Source organism: Callorhinus ursinus, unplaced genomic scaffold (assembly GCF_003265705.2).
Source record: "Callorhinus ursinus isolate GAN/ISIS: 27379988/994484 unplaced genomic scaffold, GSC_fseal_2.0 scaffold3, whole genome shotgun sequence".
Lineage (NCBI taxonomy): Eukaryota > Metazoa > Chordata > Mammalia > Carnivora > Otariidae > Callorhinus > Callorhinus ursinus.
Genome location: NW_027397065.1, coordinates 379,859 through 402,227, shown reverse-complemented (window position 1 = coordinate 402,227; position 22,369 = coordinate 379,859). Strand labels below are relative to the sequence as shown.

At 47.5% G+C, this 22,369-nt stretch overlaps 2 protein-coding genes across 3 annotated transcripts in view; both read right to left on the bottom strand.

The window, feature by feature from the left end:
• Positions 1-20,007, bottom strand: part of CKMT2 (creatine kinase, mitochondrial 2) — a 31,665-nt gene extending 11,658 nt beyond the window's left edge. The window contains exons 1-3 of one of the 2 annotated variants that reach the window (XM_025866716.2): positions 19,897-20,007; positions 2,700-2,871; positions 927-1,125 (exon numbers count right to left, since the gene is read on the bottom strand). In XM_025866716.2, coding sequence (XP_025722501.1) covers positions 927-1,125; positions 2,700-2,851 — 351 coding nt within the window. In that variant the 5' untranslated portion in view covers positions 2,852-2,871; positions 19,897-20,007. Of the gene's footprint in view, positions 1-926; positions 1,126-2,699; positions 2,872-11,388; positions 11,513-19,896 lie in introns of those variants that run through there. The other variant, XM_073887451.1, reaches the window with a different exon arrangement.
• Positions 4,112-4,506, bottom strand: LOC112819889 (large ribosomal subunit protein eL42-like). Its single transcript, XM_025866715.2, has one exon. It carries the CDS (start codon positions 4,487-4,489, stop codon positions 4,172-4,174), a length of 318 nt encoding a protein of 105 aa, XP_025722500.1. The 5' UTR covers positions 4,490-4,506; the 3' UTR covers positions 4,112-4,171.
• Positions 20,008-22,369: the final 2,362 nt, after the last annotated feature.

Genomic DNA, 22,369 nt, shown 5'->3' with positions numbered 1-22,369 from the left:
TAGTAAATTCACAGAAAACCAGCTGCGCTACAAGAAAAGTGCACAGCAGCGCTCAGGGCAAAGCCTGCGGTCCTTCCCCAGCCCAAACTATCTTGTGCAAAATCTATTTTTTTAAAAAGCAAAAACTTCAGGTATATCCTTTAGGTAAGATAATGTTAAGAAGTCACAACGGAGTGCCTGCTGCCTCTGGGAGCTGTGGGAAGTGGGTGGCCAGGGGTGGGGCAGCACATTGGGTCCCGGGAGCCAGTTCTGGTCTGAGACTCTGGGGGCCCAGGGCAGCGCACTGCTCTGTGTGAATGAACTACCAGTCTTGTTAACCAGCAGGACCCCCTCCCTCCTCTTGATGGCTATTCTCCCAGGGAACTGCCTTCAGCTCCCTGCCATTTGCCGTTTTTAGAGGAAGCTCTGTGACGAGGCCTGCGTGGTGACTGAGCTGCCCTAGCAGCAGACCGTCCTATGCTTCTGCCCCAAGGATGAGGACATGGAGATCCTGGGATTCCTCTGAGAGACTTGATGAACTCAGTCATCTAAGCTACAGTGGTTGTGTGATCAGTAATTCCCAAGCTAAAGACACACACCATCCTCCTTCCTCAATAAAGTCTAGCCACAAACACACCATGTCCTAATGTCTTTTTGGTGAATATGTATCACCAATAAATTACAAGATTTTTTCTGTACCAATTCATCCCCTTGACAGTCTCAGAGAGCCCTGTTGTGTAACTCATTCCTCCGTGAGGTGGGATACTAGAGCCGCAACAAAGGAAGCCTTATCCCTGGGAAGTTGTAGACCTCCTTGTTCCAGAAAGCATTCCAGATGTTCTGCTGCCAGCTTCCCTTTATAAATGCTGGCCCCACAGAGAAGAGAAGGACTCTGGGACCCAGAGCACCAGCCCCCCCCAACTCTGGAATTAGCAGCCAAGTTTTACCTCATAGGATTCCTCATCACCAGCCACCATGCCCACAGTCTTTATGAAGGGGTGGCCAGGGTTGTCCACTCCAGTCTGGATACACTGGTCCAGGGTATAGCCATTGGGCGTCACCTTGTTGCGGAGCTTGGCGTAGATGGCCGGGGTGAGGCACTCCGCCATGCAGTTGTTGTGCTTTCGCAGATCAGGGTAGTCTGCACTGCACGCGGAGGGGAGAGGCTTTCAGTGAGCAGTGCCTGAGGGAAGCGGCCTGCGAAAGGGCTTTGTTTCTGGCCATCCTTCCACCAGGCTCTCTTTGGCCAGTGGGCATGGGGACACGTGTCTAGGAGTAACGACTTTAAGCCAGATTAAGGGATACCTGGGTGGCTCAGTCATTAAGCGTCTGCCTTGGGCTCAGGTCATGATCCCAGGGTCCTGGGATGGAGCCCCACATCGGGCTCCCTGCTCGCGGGAAGCCTGCTTCTCCCTCTCCCACTCCCCCTGCTTGTGTTCCCTCTCTCGCTGTGTGTCTCTCTGTCAAATAAATAACAATCTTTAAAAAAAAAAAAAAAAAGGTAAGCCGGATTAGAATAAAGAAAAAACAGTCCCCTGAACAGCCCGAGAAGAAGACCTGACCCTGCTTAAGGATTCCATGATGCTGGCTGCAGGAGCCCACAGACCATGGCTTATTGGAAAGAGAAGACAGAGTGAAAATTAAATAATAAATGGAAATTCCATGCAGACTTTTTTTTTTTTAACCCAGATGTTCTGGTAAAATGCAGTAACCACATTTTGGTCCCTTAGGTCTGTGATGGAGAGAATAGAAACCTGCAGGTGGAGCTACATAGAAATTCAGTTATTTATCTGTCCTCTATCTGTGGTGCAAGTTCCATGAGAGCAGACTGGGTCTGCTTTGCTGAGAGCAGCAGCTGGCTACAGAAACGGGCATTCAGTACATATCTGTTGGAACAGTACACAGAAGGAAATAAAGTGAGGCGCTCTCCTACGCCGAGATGTGTACTGGCTGAAGAACAGGGGATTCAGGACTCCCATGGGCTCAAACACAGGTAATCTCACTTCAGGAGTTCCTGAGGTACATGGTAGATGTCGGTAATTCCCTCAGAGATCTGGATTCCCACAAGAGCCAATGAATATCTCTGAGAAGAACATCAAGTCTTCCTGGTCTGTCTCCTCCACACCTGCATCTGCGGAATCTTGTGAAGTCAGCACTGCATGCCAACTCTATGCAGTGTGCGTGGTCTCATCCGTGGCGAGGAGCCAAGGGCTGAGAAATCATGTCCATCTTCATGCCACTTCCCCACTTGCCATCTGCAATGGCCTTTAAAGCTGATACTTAACATCAGTACTACAACATCATTCTCCAGAAAGTGGGATGGCAGTGAGTGAAGCATGAGTCTGGAATCAGGGTCCTTGGATTTGCATTTGGCTGCACTAGGTGTGTGAACTTGGGCACTGCTTCATTTTTCTAAGTCTCTGTTTTATCACAAAGGGATGCTAAGATGAATAAAATAGATACTCCATATATAGCGCTTAAGACACATCAAAGTGCTCAACCAATGTTCATTATGAGTATGATTACTCTTCAGTTAGACCCCAAGCTCTGGGCAGGAATGATGACACTGCACTTTCTTGGATTCACCACAGGTCACTGTGCTTTGTGTCAACAGTGATGGTCAGTGTGACTTAGTCATTCTCAAAAGCAACAAGAAGGACCCTTGCTGACAGTTTCCGGCAGGGGAAAGCATATTTCTGGCTGACACCAGGAGTTCTTACCTGGGCGGGAACTGCCGATGGCGCTCCCGGGCCTCGGCACACACGTTCTGCTGGTTCAGCAGGTACCCAGTGGTTAGGGCGCTGGTGCCCACGGTAGCAAGTAACAGAGAAGCATTGCGGCCAGTGAGCAACTTAGAGAAGGCACTGGCCATCCTTCCTCTTGGATGAGTGTCTGAAAGCAGAGAAACTGGATTAGACAAGCTCCCGGGGTAGCCCTGAGCCCCAGCACAGCGATCGCCAGGCAAGAGAAAGAACTGCAAGGAGCCACTGTCTCTCTTTTGGTTTAGTTTTTCCTCTTTCTTCCTTTCTCACCCATAACCCTTCACAGTACTTGGGGAAATGTGGGTAGTTGTAGACACTGTGAATGTCTAACTGCCTGAAGTCCATTGCCATTTTCTCCAGTTGAGAATACAGGAAAAATAAATGCAGAGGATTTCCACTGCTGGCTATGTGACAGACCAGGTGCTCCTTTGGAACCCGCCACTGCACAGTAAGGAGAGCCTGAATAGGACGGGTTCCTGGGCTTGGAAGAAGTAGAGGAAGTCTCTGAGTCCTACCCTCCCACTCCACTCACCGCAAATGAGCTGGTGGCAGAGCTCGGGGTAACAAGCGAGGAGGTTTGGGTTATCTTGAGGATGGATGCCCATCTGAGCACTAAGGTCAGGATGCCAGCAGTGAGGTGGAGGGCTCTGTCTGTGACTCCGCTAGTGAGCTAGGACCCTTGAGAGGGGTTAAAGTGGCCCAAGGTCAGCAGACCCCAAATCCCTGGCTCCCAGCAGAAGCAGAAACAAATCCTCTCTAAGGAAAGTACACTCAGTTTAGGCTCTGGTTTCCTACAGATGAAGATCAAGCAATAAGCTCTCAAAGATCAGCAAGCACACAAGGAGGAACGGGGAGTCAACAGATTCAAATTATCTTTTAAAAAATGAGAATGAAAATAAAGAGATCATTAACAAAGGAACCACTAAAATATATACTTTAGGAAGAAATACATTAGAAGGACAGCCTGAGATGCAGATAAAATGTAGAAGACATATGTAAGTATTTGTTTAGATGTATACAATATCAACAAAGAATGAAAATCAGGATAAGACCTGCCCAGACAGATACCCTGCTGTGTCTGCTATTGCCCAGAGATCGGAAGGACCAGTTACTCCACAGCATCACCCAGCAGGGAGCTATTTAATGTGGGTTGTTGAGTGCAGAACAATAGAACAGATCACTGTAAGTACTCTCTCATTATGTTCATCTCTGTGATGCCCAAATACAGGAATGTGGAATTTTTTCCCTAATATTTAGAAGGTTCCAAGGACTGCTACAAGATCCTTCAAGCTTAGCCCCTGCAAAGAGCCCACTGATATGTATGGCTGTGGCTGAAAACCTGGGCCACCCAGTGGAAGATAAACTTTTTTTTTTTTTTGAACATAACCTCATGATTTTATTGTCTTCGTAATATTAACAAAATATGAAGCTTAGAACTGGATCACTTGGCCCTTTCTCTTCTTATCTCCTCCCAGTTCAAAATGCTTGCATCTCTTAATAGCCAGCATTCTCTTAGATCTGCAATTGGGCTCAACACATTCAAGCCTCAGCACAATCTTCTTTGTAGTTTTAGCCTTTTTCCAGAAAATCGGCTTAGTCTGCCCGCCATAGCCACTCTGCTTCCTGTCATAACGCCGCTTTCCCTGGGCATAAAGAGAATCTTTGCCCTTGTACTGTGTCACTTTGTGGGGCTGGTGCTTGCCACACTTCTTGCAGAAAGTCCGGCGGGTTTTAGGAACGTTCACCATGTTTGCGAGAGCGCTATCGGCACGGAAAGAGGAAGATAAACTTTTAATAAGGTGAGTTTGGCATAGCCTTACACACAATTCTAAGAGCAGCCTTTTGAGGTTCACTTTCTTCCTTGATTGTATTTTGGGAACTGGGATCAGTCTATGAACTGTATGCTTCCAGAATCTCCACCTAAAAGTCTCTATTTAACATCTGTTTCGGCAATACTAGGGAGAAATTTGAATATCTCAACCAAAAGCACCAGAGTCCTTGAAAAAAATTTAAGATGTTATTTTTCTACGCTAGCCCAGGAAATCAGATTATCATAGAGCCTTTCTTCTATGCTAATGTCTAAAAACAATCCCCTGAGTCCTAAAGACAACAGAAATTAGTAATCCTCAGACAAGATAATTGGCCCTTTCCTAAAGTTGTCCTAGGGACTTGGACTGGCCCAGCAGTAATCTCATCACACGACTTCGGGCTGTTGGTCTCCTTCCAAGAGTAGGTGAGGGCTCCTCAGAGAACTGTCCCGATGCTTGCTGGCCCTTGCGTGGGGCAGGCAGTACTAATGTACATCTTTCGGTTCTGTTTTAGCTTCGTCCACACCCTCCAGCCTCCTTCCTGAGCGGAAAGGTAATGCTGTCATCTGAGGTTTATCACAGAACTCATCAAAGTAGAAGGAAGCTTTGTCTAAATTCTTTCCAGGAAATATAAGGGCCAAAAAATAAGCTAGGACAGTCCAGACTAAGAAGTCCATTTGTTTCTGAGCTCGACTCAAATGTCTTGATCTTTATTTTTCTTTCCTTACTTTGCTTGGACACTGGTATGTGTTCACATCAGAGTCTGTTTGAGAAGACTAGTCTTAGGCAGAGTCAGGAGGAAGTGGAGGGAATGGTTTCATGGGCACACCACTGACAACTGGTGGTCTTCAAAGGTCTTCTTCCATATGAGAATGATGTGTAGGTGGGTGTCTAACTCAAAATAATCATGTTTGAAATGTCATATCTATATCTTGTTTCTGGAAATAATATTAATTTATATCCACGAGTTCCAACATTGTCCTCTTGTCCGAGCCATGACGTAGGATTCCTGCCAATAATCCTGTGGAGGCTTTGGTGGAAGCAACCTAAGCCATCCCGGAGCTGAAAATCTTTAGTGCTCTTGCTTGCATTCCTTGTGGAGAATTGACACAGACTCAGAGTTTTGGTGAAGTGAAGATTTCCTGCTTCCTTGACTCTATGTTGCTCTCTTTTCAGGACACATAGCAACACTGAATTTCTGTTGAGATGCCAACCGATAAACTTGAGAGTGAGACTGAGCTAAGGGTCTCATCAAATAGCCTAGGGACCCTGGGAGCAGCTGCTCCCGAAAGACCCAGAGCCATGTTTGCAATAAAACCATTTTTCCTCGTGACTAAATGAAATCTCTGTTGTGTGTTAAAAGTTAGTCTTTGAAAAGCTTCACAGTCTTTGTCTTACAGACTCTGTTACCTGGGAGGCCCCAAATATTACATAAGCCCCCCTATCTGCAGCTGAAGCCCCTGCTTCCAAGAGGCTGGATTTGTTATTTGCACAGATGGTAAGATGGTAGGTAACCTGTGACATAAATAAGTCAAGCTGGGAAAAGGTATATAAGAGATAACCCATGTCCACCAAAGTGGTCAGAACTGGGCTTTGCCTAGTTTCCAAACATGGTGGTTCTGTAAGTCAGTCTATCTTGTGAAACCACCAGGACCAAAGTTTGAAGCATAAAGCAATCTGAAGCTTCCTTGCAAAGCTTTTTAATTTTTTGATTCTCTCCATGCCCCAAGCATTGGCATAACCTATTGAACTGTTCTGTGAGGAGATAGGTGGAAAGAGGAGATGAGGGGCCGGAGCAGCTGTGGTGCTTCTCCAGGGACAAAGGCCTCCGCATCCAGACACCTTTAGGAGGGGGAGAGGGCTCCACTTTAAGGCTTTGGCTTTTGCTGTTCTTTTTGCCTGACAGCCTGCTTGAAATTAGGCATCATTCCCAGTTTCTCTGAATAATACCGTTTTGTTTCCTTCTTGGCACTCATCTCCACCTCTCGTTATTTTATCTGCTTTGTTTACTGACCATCTCCCCCAAATAAATGATAAGCCCCCAAAGGAAGGAAGTTGGTTTCTTTTGCTGTTTTATCACCATTGCCTAGCACAGCACCAGGCACTCGGCAGGCTCTCAGTAGCATTATTTAACAGATACATTCTGTCCTTCTTGCTGGGGTAGGAAGCCGCTCTGAGGCTTGCCAGGATCCACACGAGAATGCTCGTGTCAACTGAGTGGGCACAGTGGGGGATGTGAGGCCGGAGAACTGGGCCATTCGGAGGACGAGTGGATGGGCCCAAGAGCACAGGCAACGGAGAAGTTTGGAAGCCAGCTTCCCTCAGCCTTAGGACACCCAGTGGCCAGTGTCCTGGGAGCAGGATCCAGACTTCTTTGGGGGGAAAGAGGCAAATGTCAGCTAAATAAACTCATTGGGAACTTTATGAAAGCTCACACAGCACATGTACACACACATTCAGGGACTGTCATGGGGCCCAGAACACCCTGGACACAGTGCACCAGCCTGACTTTCAGGATGAGAGCTCTTGAGCTCCGTACTGAGCTCTCTGATATATCTGTTATTATATATACCATATATCTAACATATTCTAATACAGATATATAAAATATATACTCTATAAAATAGATGTATTTTAAAATACCAGAGAGGGAGGTAAACCATAAGAGACTATTAATCACAGAAAACAAACTGAGGGTTGCTGGAGGGGGAAAAGGGTGGGGGCATGGGGTAACTGGGTGATGGACATTAAGGAGGGCATGTGATATAACGAGCACTTGGTGTTATATGACTGATGAATCACTAAATTCTACCCCTGAGGGCACCTGGGTGGCTCAGTTGGTTAAGCGACTGCCTTCGGCTCAGGTCATGATCCTGGAGTCCCGGGATAGAGTCCTGCATCGGGCTCCCTGCTCAGCAGGGAGTCTGCTTCTCCCTCTGACCCAACCCCCTCTCATGCTCTCTCTCTCTCTCTCATTCTAATAAATAAATAAAATCTTTAAAAAAATAAAATAAATTCTACCCCTGAAACGAATAATACACTATTAACTAAACTGAATTTAAATTAAAAAATTTTAAATAAATAAAAATCAGTTTACTTCGTGTGCTTTTGTGCTATTTACTATAAACCATACTCATTTGTTTTGGTGAAATTATTACTGTTTGCTTAAGTATTGCTTCTTACCACCCCACCAGTTTGGACTTTACTGTCCATCTTTCTTGTGACTGAACCAGAGCCTGATGCCTCAGTCTGCCTGAAACTTCTCTGTGCCCCGCCTAGCCCAAGGTGACTGTTTGCTCTCTACCTTTCCACAGCACTCCTGGGCTGCTCATTCATTTCCACGTATGCTGCACAGGTGTTTGACACCTGCTGGTGAATTCAACTGTCCTGTAGCTCTTGTCATGTTAAGGAACTGCCCACTATGCGCTTTCTTCCCAGCCGATGGCTAAAATCTTCAAGTACAGGAACCTACCTGCACAGATCCTTGCACATAGTAGTCCATCAATAAACATTTCTTCTCTGACCTATTTTTGAGCCGTGCTTTGCCTGATTTCCAGAAGAAGGAAATCTTACCAGCCTCCTGCTTATCTCCTTTCAGACAATCCACATAGGTCTAAGGGAGTGGGCCCTTTTCCTTGGGCTATCTCCCAAGGCACCTTTACCCTTCTTGCCCGGCTCCTTTGCCCCCAAGTACTTCTCACTTTTAATTTGCTATAAAGCCTCAGGCCCGGTATCTAAGCCAGCTTAGACTCACGTTTTGACCCAGGAAGCTAGCTTACAAAAATAAGGGGGAAAAAAATCTACTTACATTAAACACATCCCCTTCACCTACTGATTTTGAAATCCTATCATAAAAGCAACCAAGCGAGGCTGGTAGGCTGGATTTCAGCATTTCCCTGCTCTGGTTCCTGGTCTCTACAAGCCGCCCAAGAGCAGAGCAGCCCAATGCAGGCCCCTCATCTTTCAACCATATCAGACCGGCCCCGTGGGAGCCCACTCAGCCTGAGCCCAGCTGTTTCCCAGGGAGGTCCAGGAGAGGGTGTCCCACAGGAAACAGGCAAAGCCTCCCGGCAAAGCATGACGCCTCGTGTGCATGAAGACTCCTCTGACTGAGTAGGCAGCGGGGAAGGAAGGGGCAGCTGAGGAGCCAGTGCTGGGTATTGGGGAAATTTAACTAAAATCTGTCATCCAGAAATGCCTATCCACAAAACACAGGAAAGAATTTTATTACTAAGCATTAAGCCAGGCTGTGATGCACCTCACAGGCAGTCCACTAAAGAAATTGCCAAAACAGAACAAAATCTCACCCTTTTAGAGAACCATGCTGATAGAACCCATTACCCACATGTTCTCGAGGTAACTCAAGAAGCCATGACAGCACTATTTGTCACGCAGAGCTTACCCTAAGTTCACCTGAAATTGGGGTGTCCATTTGTGTTAGCTAATTGCCTTTAGCCAAAGGAAAAATAAGCTTCTCCTGTCTCTTTGAGAGCAGGCAGTTTTACTTACAACTTGGAGGCTGGCACCGAAGTTGAACCACTAGCATCCCCCTGAGACTGGGAGGTAGGGGCCTATCTTCCTTGATGTATACATTTCAAAGAGATGGCTCCCAGGCCCTTGAGAAAAACACTTCTAGTTTGTAAAACTGCCTGGAGGCTTACTTCCTCTTAAAGAGATTTATATACATCTCAAAGGGACAGAGAAAAAATTTACAAGTTTTCTAAAGGAAATGCTCTAAGAAAAGGGGAGTGGCTCTTTCCCTTTTTTCACCAAGGAGCGATAACTTGGTTTCGTCCCCTTCCTACACAGAGGGGAGTACTGTGCCAGGACCTCAGCAGGGCTCTGGCAAGGGTGGACATCCCTCAGCACTGATCCCACACTTCGAAGAGACAAGACCCAACGACCATAGGATGAGGTCACAATTTTTCTTGGTTCTCAAGCTCACTGGCCTGCACATGAAGGTTTGTAATAAATGCTGGGTAAGAGAATGAACACAGAGACCCTGAGTTAGAAGGGGCAGGAGCAGTCATTGAGCTCAGCCTGAATGCAGGCACCCCTTTTCCCTTCAGCCCTCCTTAAACCCCAGCGGAGCTGGGCATCTTACCACTTCCTAAAGCAACCCATTTCACTGTTGCATAACTGTAGTTATTAAAATTTTTCCCCACATCTTAATAAGGGAGGAAAATCAAAATTAGAGAGAATTTTCAAAGCCGGGTACTTTCCCCACGATAACCCCAAGGAGCAGCTATCTTGCACCCGTCACGGCGGAGGCTGTGTACCCTAACAGAGAGGTTAACTAAAAGCCCAAGGTAACACACATAAAGGAAAAGCACGTATGAGTTTCAGGAGGCACTCACTTAAATGAAGATCCTGTTTTTACTTATAAGATTAATAATAAAGAGTATTACAGTATGTTGGGATGGAGCCAACCCCCTTGTCTCCCAAGGAATACAGCAGCCAGCCGGTTCTAGCTGCCTTGGTCCCTCACGGTTTCTCAGGGATACTGAATGGTTTCTCTCCATCAGGGTCTCCACAGGGTGCTCTGGGCCAAATTGCCAACCAGCACACAGGCATTGTTCTGGCTCCCCCTGAGGGGAAGCAACACCCAGAGGGTGAACCCTCAGGGCTTCCTCCACCCTCTAGGAATACCACTGACCAAGGACCTCCTGAAGTAGTCAGACGGTGTGGGTCAAAGTCATTGTGAATGACACTGACATGCTTCAGGTGGAGAGAAGTCACAGTGGGCAGTGATGGAGAGGGAAGAAGACAGGACAATGAGGTGGTGAAGATAGGTATATTTTTATTGATTTGTTTGATAAATATTTAAGTGCTTATTATGGGGCAGCTTTTACAGTGTTCACAGTCTGAGGGGGAAACTCCTGTGCAGCACTGGTGATGTGCTGGGCTTTGTGGTTATTACCCCCACTTAATCCTCACAACAGACCCATGAGGTTGATGCTCTTATTATCCCCATTTCACAGATATGCAAATGGAGATAAAGAAAGGTAACTTGTAACTTGCCCCAAACCACAAAGTTCGTGAGTGGCAATGCTGGAATTTAAGGCCAGCAGTCTGTTCTCCCAGGCCACGGTCGGAACCAGCGCAGGTCACGGGATGGGCGTTCTGCCATGGAAGCCAGAACCCCGTGGGAGCCCCTGGGAGAGCATGGTCTGGTTTGAGACCACACCACGCAGTTACACTGGGCTTGTCTGGTTTTGATCAGACATATTGCTTGCCCCTACCTGCCCTGTGACTAGTACCAGGTCACAAACGACCAAGGATTGGAGCAGAAACAATGACTAAACACCACATACCCACGCCCATAAACAGATGGCTGTGGGTGCCTGCATGCATGCGTCCTTCTGGCGAACTGCTTTGCAGCCATCTTCCAGGTGGGAGAATAGCCACTGCCCTCAGCCTACACCAGATTTAATCTACCTGTGAATGCTGCAGAAAGGAAGGGAGGAATGAAGGCTAATTATACCCCTGTTCCCTGCCTAGGGCCAAAATCTTCAGGATGAGGACATGGCATCCTGGGCCACAGTCACTGATCTAAATTTGGCTTTGGAGGGACTCTATGGAAAGCAATTGTCCTGAAATTTAGAGTTGAATTAAACTGGGACTGAATCTGCCTAGGATTTGTGGTGGCTGACTATCCCCAAAGGCCCAAGGAAAACCCATGATTTGGGCACAACCCTGACTGATTCTAGATTCCAGAACACTTGCAGCTTCCAGGGACAGATCTGAATGAGGCCAAGGACAACCACTCAGTGAGTGGTCGGTGCAAAGTGTGAACGAAGCCTCCCCAGTGGAGATCACATTGCAGCCTGAGAGCTTGCCTTGAATCTCATTTATTCATCCATCCATTTGTCCATCTGCCTGGTTGTCTATCCATCCATTCAACAACATTAGAGGATCAATCCCTGTGTCAGATTCTGGGGCTGCACTCCAGAAGCTTATGGTCTGGAATGAGAGAGAAATCATTGTAAAAACAGATCATTATCATCATCAAAAGTGACATGAGAAAAGAGAATTAACAAGGGAGAAGACCCAAGTCTACCTGATATATCAAGGAGATTTTTCTAGAGAAGGTGAAAAATTGATAGTAAGCACTTAGAATGCTTATGGCACTTTGATAGAGAAATTTTATTAATTAAGAAAATTTAAGCTGGTATTTTCTATGCCTGTATTTTATTTTTCTAGTAATTGTACCTTATGTTTTACAAAGGTATTGGTCTGCTGTGGGTTAGAAATTAATGACAGCTTTTGCTACAGACAATTTGAGAAGTGCTGCTCAGTTTCCTTACCTCTACAATGGGGCTAATCATGGGACCTACTCATAGAGGTTTTGTGAGGATTAAATGAACCCTCAGCACAAATATTGACATATAGGGAACAGGCAGTAAGTGTCAGAAGTTCTTGTGGCTAAAGTTACTAAATTGGTAAATTGGTAAGAAAGGGAGAAGGGTCTAGAGGCAGGGAAATCAGGTGCTGGCGTCCTGGAATAAACTAGGCAGCAGATGTTCCGGGCTTCGGCCATGGTGGTGGGAAGGCTTCATGGAGATAGATGGAAGAAGTTCCAAGATAGTTGGTGGGTGGGCGCAGGGGCTTTTGTGACCAGTCAGATGCGGGCATGAGAGTCATGAAGCAGTCTTGGAAGACTCCCAGTTTTCTGACTGGAGGATTTCACTTGACTAGGAATCCTGGCTGGGGAGCAGGTTTGGGGTATAGGCAAGGGCAGGATGATCAGGTTGAACTGGAGGTACCTGGGAGGTATTCCAGAGGGAATGACTTCTTTTCTTTTCTATTCTTTTCTTTCCTTCTTTCCTTCCTTCCTCTCTCTTTCTTTCTTTCTAGTAAGCTCCACACCAAACATTGGGCTTGAACTCACAACCGCGATATCAAAAGTCACATGCTCTACTGACTGAGCCAGCCAGGTGTCCCTGGACGTCCTGTCTTTTAATATGATTGAGGTCTCATGAGAGAGGTCTAGACTGGAAAGGATGGAAATTGTCCAACCATCCACCTGTGCCTAAATCCTCTCACTGGGCTTTTCTGGGGGCTTACCCAGGCCCTCCTTGGACACCAGCAGTGACAGGGAACTAGCGGCCATGAACAAACACAGGAGTAGCATCATGATCCGAGGCTCTGAAGCCAGAAAGTCTGCATTTGAATCCAGTTCTGCCACTTATAATTCTCTATTGTCCTGAGGAAGTTACTTGGCTTTCCAAGTCTTTGTTTTCTCAAATATAAAATGAAAAAATAAGGATGAAAAAGGAGTACAGAGACAATCCCTCTGCCTGCTGTCACAGTGTTTGAGGACGTTCTCCCTTCACCTCAGCAAACAGCCCAGCTTTGTCCAAGGGAAGTGGTCTGCGGGCTTCCTCACTCCTCATGACTGACAGAGTTATCAATTGAACACACTGCAAACACCCACCAGTAATGTGGAAAGACCCGAGGGGTGATCATAGAGCCTGCCTGGAGCCCCACAAGGTTCTTCCCAGGGATGCTTTTGTCTGACACCCTCTGTCCTGCCCCTCAGTCCGGCCCTTTCCTGGGTCAGGCTGTCTTCTAGGGTCTTCCCAGGCTTGCTCAGCCAAGACAGACCCTTGTCCCTAGGCTCCCCTGTCTCGTGAGGATGCCTGGTCCTCCGGTGATGTGCATCCCTGGCAGGCCAGGCCTGTTCCTGCCCTCCAGACTGCAACGCTTCTGTGCCCATGGCTTTCTCCCAGGAACCCTCATTTCCATCGGCCCGCATATCTTCTCCTTCTAGGCCCCATCCGCAGGGACTTCTCAGGCCTGCTACTTGTCCAAGGCACCCCCGAGCTGGAGAGCAAGAGCTTTTCTGCAGGACAATTACACTTAGCTGCTCCCAGAGATTCTGCTCCTGTGGAGATCATTAAATAAAGGTCCATGCTATACAGATGGTGCACAGACACATGAAAAGATGCTCACTAGTCACCATGGAAATGCTAACCAAAACCACAATGAGATGTCACCTTACACCTATCAGAATGGCTAGAATCAAAAAGACAAGAAATAACAGGTATTGGCAAATATGGAGAAAAAGGAGTCCTTTGCACCCTTGTTGGTGGGAATGCAAATTGGTGCAGCCACTGTGGAAGACTGTACGGGGGTTCCTCAAAACTGAAAATAGAAATACCACAGGATCCAGTAATTTCACTACTGGGTATTTACCCAAAGAAAACGAACACTAATTCAAAAAGAGATATATGAACTTCTATGTTTATTGCAACATTATTTACCATAGCCCAGAATATGGAAGCAACCCAAGTGCCCATCAATAGATGAATGGATAAAGAAGAATGGTATGTGTACACACAGGCACACACAGGAATATTACTCAGCCATAAAAAAGGAGGAGATCTTGCCATTTGCAACAACATGGATGGACCTACAGGGTATAATGTTAAGTGAAATAAGTCAAAAAGAGGAAGAAAACTACCACATGATTTCACTATTTAAGACATTAAACAACTGAACAAAGAAAAAAGAGAGAAGCAAAAACAAACGGACTCAAATACAGAGAACAAACTGGTAGTTGCCAGAGGGGAGATGGGTGGGGGATGAAGAGGTACATAATTTCAGTTTTGAAGTAAGTTACAGAGATGAAAAGTACAGCATAGGGAATACAGTCAGTAAGACTGAAAACACTGCTTGCCGACAGATGGTGCCTGCACCTACTGTGGTGAGCACTGAGTTATGTACAGAATTGTTCAATCGTTATGTTGTATGCCTGAAACTAAGCTAACACTGTATGTTAGTTATACTTCAGTAAAAAAAAATAAAATCAAGAAAAGTATTTGTAAGGATGTGGATAAAAAGGGAACCTTTGTGCACTGTGGGTGGGAATGTAAAACATTTAACTCAAAAATTAAAAAAGTAGAACTACTATATGATCCAGCATTGCCACTTCCGGTTACACGTTCAAAGGAAATGGAATCAGTACTTCAAAGAGAAATCTGCATTTCCATGTTCGTTACAGCATTTTTCATAGTAGCCACAATATGAAACACCCCAGTGTCTGCTATTGGATGAATGGATAAAGATGTGTGTGTGTATACACACACACACACACACACACACACACACACAATGAAACAGTATTTAGCCATGAGAAATAAGGACATCCTGCCTTTGCTACAACATGGGTGAGCCTTGAGGACATGTAGGTGAAATCAGTCAGACAAAGAAGACTACTGTATGACATCACTTACATGGACTCTAAAAAACTGAACTCATAGAAACAGAGCAGAGTGGTGGCTACTAGTGGATGGGGAATGGAAGAAATGGAGAGATGTTGGTTCATTTCCACTTATCTAATGTATAGCATAATGATTATAATTAATATACTGTATTATATCCTTGAAAGTTGCTGAGAGTAGATCTTAAATGTTCTCACCACAAAATAGAAAGGGTAATTATGTGATGCGATAGAGGTGTTAGCTAATGCTATGATGGTCATCATTTTACAATATATACTTGTATCCAATGTGTGCTTTCAGCTTATACACTGGTACCTGTCAATTACATCTCAATAAAGCTGGAGGGAGCAATAAATAAAGGCCCATGCAAAGGGCAAGGATAGGTCTTCTTTTGGTCTTAAAAGGCTCCTGCTGAGTAGTGCTGAGGAGGGTCAGGGAGGCAGGAGGTGAGACAGGGTGCAGCCCTGCATAGCCCTACCCTTGTCGGCTGTGATCCAATCACCTAGACTGCTCAGTGAGACACTACAACCATTTTGGAAAGTGAACCAAGAAACCTCTATTAACAGGTGCATAGCCACTGGCCCAAGGATCACACTTTGAAAATCCATTCTGCAGAAATAAAGCTGCAGTATATAAGAAGAGACTCACAGGAGGATTATGGAGCACTGTTTGTAGGGGCAAATAAAACCTGGAAGATACCTGTCAATCAGAGGGAGAAGGGTTGTGTTAAGTGTGGCACATTCAGACGGTGGAATATTCCACAGCTAGTAAAGAATTAATTAAAACTGCCTCCACTTAACCTGGATGAACAACTATACCATATTTTTTAGGTTAAAAGGAAAAACTACTTGCATAGCAATGAGAATGAGTGGTTCTAGTTTCATAACAGTATAACTATATGTGCATTTGCATATATTTATGTGAACATAAAGTACTGAAGGTTATTCATACTAGTTATTCAAACTGCTAAAAGGGTTACTTCAGAACAAGAGACTTGGAAGAGGCAGATTATTAATTTTATCTTAATAGAACTCTGTATTGTGTCACTTGTAAAAATAAGCCTGTAGAATTTTGATTAAAAAAAGTAACAAGCTAAAAAGTAAATCAACTGTGAAGCGTGTCAGAAGTCCAGATTTCTAGAGTGTATCTTTTGAATTAGTTTCTGCAAGAATGGGGCCATCACATGTGCATTTGAAAAAAGCTTCACAGGTGATTTCCAAGCCCCTACTGGGTCTGGGAATCTAAGCCTTAGCAACTCCATCTATATAATGGGCTCAAGGAGACCTCTCCCAGGTGTTGTGAGAATTAAGTGACAGGCTGCAGTGAGCACCGACTACATTCAAGTCCTTTCTCCCTAATGACTCCAAGGCTATGGGGGAGTTACCACTCTCTCCCAAAAGCCACTTATGATTATCCCAACCAGCACTGGTCTGCCCCTTCTCTGAATGTTAATTTTAGCTTATGTTTTTAGCATTTCAAGTGTTTCATGTAATTGTTTTATTTGTAATCTAAGACTACATTCTAGAAGGAACCCACTGCATACTTTCAGATCCACTGATCACGCTCTAAAACCCAACATCTGAGTTGACTAAATGGATTTAACTACTTGGGCTCCTAAGTTCTTCTCCAGACCCGTTATCAGGGGATCTTGATCTTATCCCCAGTTGACAATCCTTCACCTACTGGCTTCACCCACCTCTGATCCTTCACTCTGCTCTTCCACTTGGGATGTCCTTTCCATCCCCGCATGCCCAGTCAAACCTGTTGTCTTTGTTTTTGTTTTTAACTAACGTTTATTGAGCTCCTACCATGAGCCATGCACCATGCAAGGGGCCTTACCAACAACGTCTTCAATCTTTGCAACAATCCTGCCAAGTAAGCATTATTTTGTAGATGGGGGAAAGAGAGGCTCAAGAGAGGTTAGGTGACCTTCTCCAGGTCTAGGGGCATGTTGAAAGAGCTGGGATTTGAACCAGGTGTGTCTTTGGCCCTGGATTTGGGCTCCTCGTAGACCACAGCACTTCCCAGGCAGCCCTGCACCGATCAGTAATCAGAGGAAAAGCACCTGTGATTTAGGACCTGGGAGTGCCACAGAACCCTCCACTCAGACTCCCCAAGACTGTAGAAATGCACTTATCACAACAGCTCCTAGACACAGGAATGTCCCCTTAAAGCATGTGACTCCCCAGACTCCCGGAATATTATAAGCCATTCTCTTTCCTTGTCCTCAGGCTCCTGAGGTAGCCCAGATGTTAGGGCTCCTCTGTCTCCTCCACTCAGACACCAGGCACCCAAAGTGCCAGCCTGCCTTTTTCTAAGGTGGTGGGGCATAGGCTTGTCTTCCCTCTCCTTCCCTTCTGTCTCCTCCCTTATGCGGGGGGAAGGGCTGCAGGGGTGAGGAGGGACGTTGTTTCTAGCCCCCACCCCACAGAAGGGCTCTGTTTCCCTAACTTGGAACATCTCTATGACTACTGATTTGAAAAGCACTGTTTACAGCATCAGGGCTAAAATCTGGCAGAATCCCAGGGCTCCAAGCGAGGGAGGTTTCTATCCAGGGTGCAAGATCACAGCAAAAGCCAATAATACTGTGTTTGTTGGGACTTGCCCTCTCTGTTAAAAAATAAGAACCACCATATTAAGTCCTTTGGTCACCATGCCCAAGAGCTGTTTATCTCTCTCTCCTAGCAGGCACACTGGGAGTCTGGGTCCTGGTCTAAGAGTTTGTTGTTTTTTTTTTTAAGATTTTATTTATTTATTTATTTGAGAGAGAGAATGAGAGAGAGAGAGCATGAGAGGGGGGAGGGTCAGAGGGAGAAGCAGACTCCTCCGCCGAGTCCCCGATGCGGGACTCGATCCCGGGACTCCAGGATCATGACCTGAGCCGAAGGCAGTCGCTCAACCGACTGAGCCACCCAGGCGCCCCTGGTCTAAGAGTTCTGTCAGGTTCTGTCACATCCTGGAATGTGAAGGCCTGGGTTCTGTCACTGCCTCAATTTGGACATTCCTGGTCTTCCTGAATATCCTGGATAAAGACGCCACAGGTGCCTTTCTGCTGACTCAAGAGTTATTTCTGATCCAGCTGTACCTGGTGTCCACGGGTTTGAACTCCTCGGGGCTGGAGGGCAGTGGAGGGCAAGAGGACCACGTGTCAGTTTCCTTCCAGAAAGTCACCCCAAAACAGAGGACATCCTTAGGGTTGGACCAGCTCCAAAGAACACTCTGAACAAATTCCCGTGATGCCGGTCTACTAGGCCAACAGAAAATGGCCGTCCCCTCCCAGTTCTCCCAGAGAGCAAAGGGTTCAAGTTACTTCACCGCCACCAGATACACGGTCACCCATGGGCACCGCTTGTCACCTCTGCTCTGTTCAGCAAGTAGAAAGTCATAAGCAGGAGATATTTATAGTCCTTCCCTGTAAACCAGAGGCCTCTCCTAGGGCTCCTATTAATGTACACATATGACCATTACCAGACTCATCTCTCACAGGTAAACTGTTTTCAAGAAGAGAGTGAGTTAGGAACCATCTAGTCCTGTGAAATGCTGTAAAGGAGTGGGTGCCTTCTTTGCTGCCCAAGGAAAGGATTGTGTGTGGCTTCAAGGCAAGGGTGGGTGTGACCTCCAACAGTCACCTTCAGGACTGGCTCCCTGCAGGATTCCTGGCTCAGTGGGGCAGGAACTCCCAGCTGGCACAAAGATGACAAATGGCTCCTCTAGGCTCTGGCGGGGATGGAGACCCGGGGCCTCTAAGCCAGGGGCAAAGTCTGTCTCAGAACCAATCCTCCTCCTGCCTCTGAATACCCAGGACTCCCCATTCCTCATCCCACCTCCCACCCCATGACTTTCTGGACCTTTCTCAGTCACTCCTTTAGGAAAACTGACCTGGCCTCTGGCCCGTTCTCTAAGGATAGGATTTCATCATGAACTGGCAGAGTCCCTGGAGGCAGGTGGCCGTCCTGCCCTTTGCTGAAACGGAGTCTTAGCCCACAGAAGGGTTAACTCTAAAGGCTGGGTGTGGGGGGAAAGCACCTCTAAGTGCAGAGGTGGACGTGGAGCACCCGCACAGCTAATAACACCCAAATATCCTCTGAGAGCCTGCTCAGTCAGGAAGCCCCCCTTGCCAAGTTCTGGTGGTGGTTGTGTTCTTCTCCTCGAGCGGAGTTAGCCGACCAAGGACACGAGTTCCAAAACGGAAGAGAAGTGGCACTTCTGGAAACAGCACAGCAGCTGACCGAGCATTACCTTGTCACAAGGGCACGAACTGCCAAAGCCAGGGCAGCGCGGAGGGAGGGTCTAAAGGGCAGCACTGACGACAGCCGAGCGAGGGTGGCTTGTTCTGGTGGCCACTCTCCACACCCACCAGCGCACGGGAAGCCAGAGATGTCATCCACTCAAGGGCCAAAGCCAGGGTTGACCGTTAAGCCCCGTGAGCCAACCCAGCGAACAAGCAAACAAGAAACAGTTTGCCAGAGACGAAGCACGTTTAGGCCAACTGTGCATTTTTACCGCCGATGGGGGCAAAACAGTTACGTGGCTCATTATTAATGGATTAAGGATTTCAAAAATGACTCTCTAGCAATAGTATTAGCCAATTTAAATTGGGTCCAGCTGTTGGGTTAATTAGTAATTAGCTCCTTCGGAGGGCCTCAAAAGGTTCATTTTCCCACTTATTTATCCCGAGTCACTTCTTTGCACCTGTTTTTGATGCTGCTGGGGTTGAAAATCAAAAATCATCCCCAGAAACGAATGGATTAGTTGAGGGTTAAGGCCCCAAACGCAGACATTTAGATTTTCCATCAAGAAAAATTCCTAAGGCGCCGTCAGAAACAAGCGGACAAGCAAGGTGCGGAGGGCCGCGCCTCACCGCAGAGCTGTCGCAGGAAACGGTCGCCGGCGCCTGTGTGCCGGGAAGAGCGGGGCGGGCAGCAAGGCCCACCCTCCGACGGCTTCTTCAGGGAGTCGCCACGAATCCCTCGCCCGCGAGCAGTGCCCGTGAGAACTGTCACCGCGGCACTAGAGGTCCCGGCCCGCAGCCCTAGCCCACTGCTCACAAGACCCCTCACACTGGCTCTAGCAGCGCCCCCGCTTTGCAGGAAGAAAGTCGGGTTTCATGGGCTCACTGACCTTGGAGCCGGAGTCTCCCAAGTCCCGCAGCCCGCAACAGCTGAGAAGCGTAAACGGCCTGCGCGGGCCTCGGCCTTGAAAAGCCTCGGGGCTGGGCGGGGCCGGGGCCCATCTCGGCCAATCCCGACTCTCCCGTCGGACGTCAGGGCGCGCGGGCTCTCAGCGCTCTGCCCTTGAAGGCGGGTTTCGCACTCTCCCGCTGGGGCCTGGGCTCTCCAGCACCTGCCTTTTTCCCCAAACGTTGCCCTCCCGCATGTCCGGTCCTGGAGGCCGCCGCTCCCACGGCTCTGCCAGGTTCGGACCCGCAGCCTGGCTGACGGACCGCCCAGCCCCGCACAGCCCGACTTCGACTTCGGGGTGGAAGCGCCGGCAGGGGGGCTGCCGCACCTGTTAGGGGATTGGTTCCCACGTTCCCTCAGCGGCCCCAGCCCGCGAGAGGGGCGGGGGCAGGCGGCTGGCTCTGGAGAACGACCCCCTCCGCAGCCCCCAGCCGAGGGCTGCGAGGTAGAAGATGGGTAAAGCTCCCCCCGCGCCAGCCGCTAACCAGGCTCTGAGCCAGGGGCCAGAAGAGGTCCTTCCAACTTGCTGTCTGGGGCCCGGGTTCAGGGACAACGACAATCACGTTTCTCTTTTAGATCAAGCCCTCTGAAGTAGACTGCTAGACAATTTCCCTTTCAATCCGCACCAGTTTAATGTATCGCCCAGAAGGCACTGCAGGCCACATCCCTGCTTAAAAATAGCCCTGCTTGGGACATGCGCCCCAAACCAGAAAGGGTGGCTGTAAATAGCAGTGACCCACGAGGACTTGGGCTGCAGCCCTGACATTTCAGAGGGAGCTGCCTGGGTCTCTCGTGACGGTCACGTACCCAGCCTCTATGGCCAGGTTCCTTTCCCTTTTTCTCTCAGGGTCCAACCCGGAGCAGGGGGTAGAGCCCAGAAATAACCTCCCACCTAGAGTGGTTCTCTTTCGGAGTTCCTACTTTTAATTATGACCCAAAGCAAAAATAAATGTTACCTTTGCATGGGGTCACTGACTGGGAGAGTGCATGAAGGGACCTTCTGGGGTCTGGGAAGTTTCCTGATTTGGGGGTGATTGTCTGGGTGCATGCATGTGTGAAAATGCCTCAAGCCGTGCACACAGGATGCAAGTGCCTTACTTTGTAATGGTCATACCTCAGTTAATATATATGCTATCATTTTGACCTAGCTTACACCGAATCGAAATTTTTACAAAACCATACTTACCCTTTCTACATATGATATATTCAGATATTTTCTAGGCTCTTCTGTGTTATTTCATTAAAACATTTGCAGATTGAGACCAACCAAACTGACTGCATGATCTTCTAGAGAGTCAGAGTTCCCAGTTTGCACGTTCTATCAAAATGGACCACGGTCTCTCCAGCCCCTGGGGGCCTCCTCCAGCAGAACGGGCAGGAAGCTGGAGGTCTCTGGGGTGACGAGCTTCTCAGTAGGCTGGGCTCTGCGGGTTGGGGTTAGGAGTGAGGGGGTAGGGGTAGTTTAGGCTTATTTCCTCCAAAATAGCTCTTTTATGGGCACACTCTTCCCAATCATTTCAGACACCAGCTGAAATAAATCTAGTGACCCTGAAGGAACCCAGATCCCAGACCCAGAAAATGATGACGCGTTGACGAGCATGGAGAGGTAGAGTTTAAAGAATGGCAGTTACAATGAGAAACTCCTCTTTTTCTTTTTCCCCCCAATTCCTTCCTAATGGACAATTAGTGCTCCCCACTCCCCAAGACCCCCCTCTTACCTCAAGCCCTCATCTTTTACAGGGTCATTTTACGGAAGTTAGTAAGTTCAGAAAAGAAGTGGGCACATTGCTGAGAAAATGGGGTGCTGCTTTTCTTTGGGGGACCTGGCCATCGTGAAGTTTATGACAGGGGTAACAAGTGACTCAACATAATTCCACAGTTCCAAAAATCCTTCAAACATGATCCCTGTCGTATGCCATTTATCCCCTTCTCATTGCTGCCAACTCCCTTCAAAGTTCGGGGGCTCTCTCCACACCTAGTAGCCAGTGTGGCCACGTGGCTCGCTCTTGCCACACAGGAACAGAAGTGAAGCGTGCAACTGCCCTATCACTTGCTTTAGAGGAAATCTGTCCTGGCCTTACTCTCTTTCCCACTCCTGAGTCCAGCTGGAGTCTGGATGTGGTGGCAGGCAAGGGCAATGCTATGTGGGGTGGCCAACTCATTAAATGAGAAGAACCTGGGTTCCTGAATCCCCACCAGCCTCACTGCTCATTTCAGAATTGGAAAGGGAAGCCAAGGAAATAGGAGACACCCAAATTCTTCCTTCCCTCAGTTCTCACTTGGGTGCAACAGCTGCATCATGCTCTCTTCAGCTCGGAATGTTAGCATGACCTCATCTACTTGACTAAAGTTAGAGTATTTTTATATACATTATTCCACGTAGCCATTGCAGTAATTCTAAGGACAGATTCGCG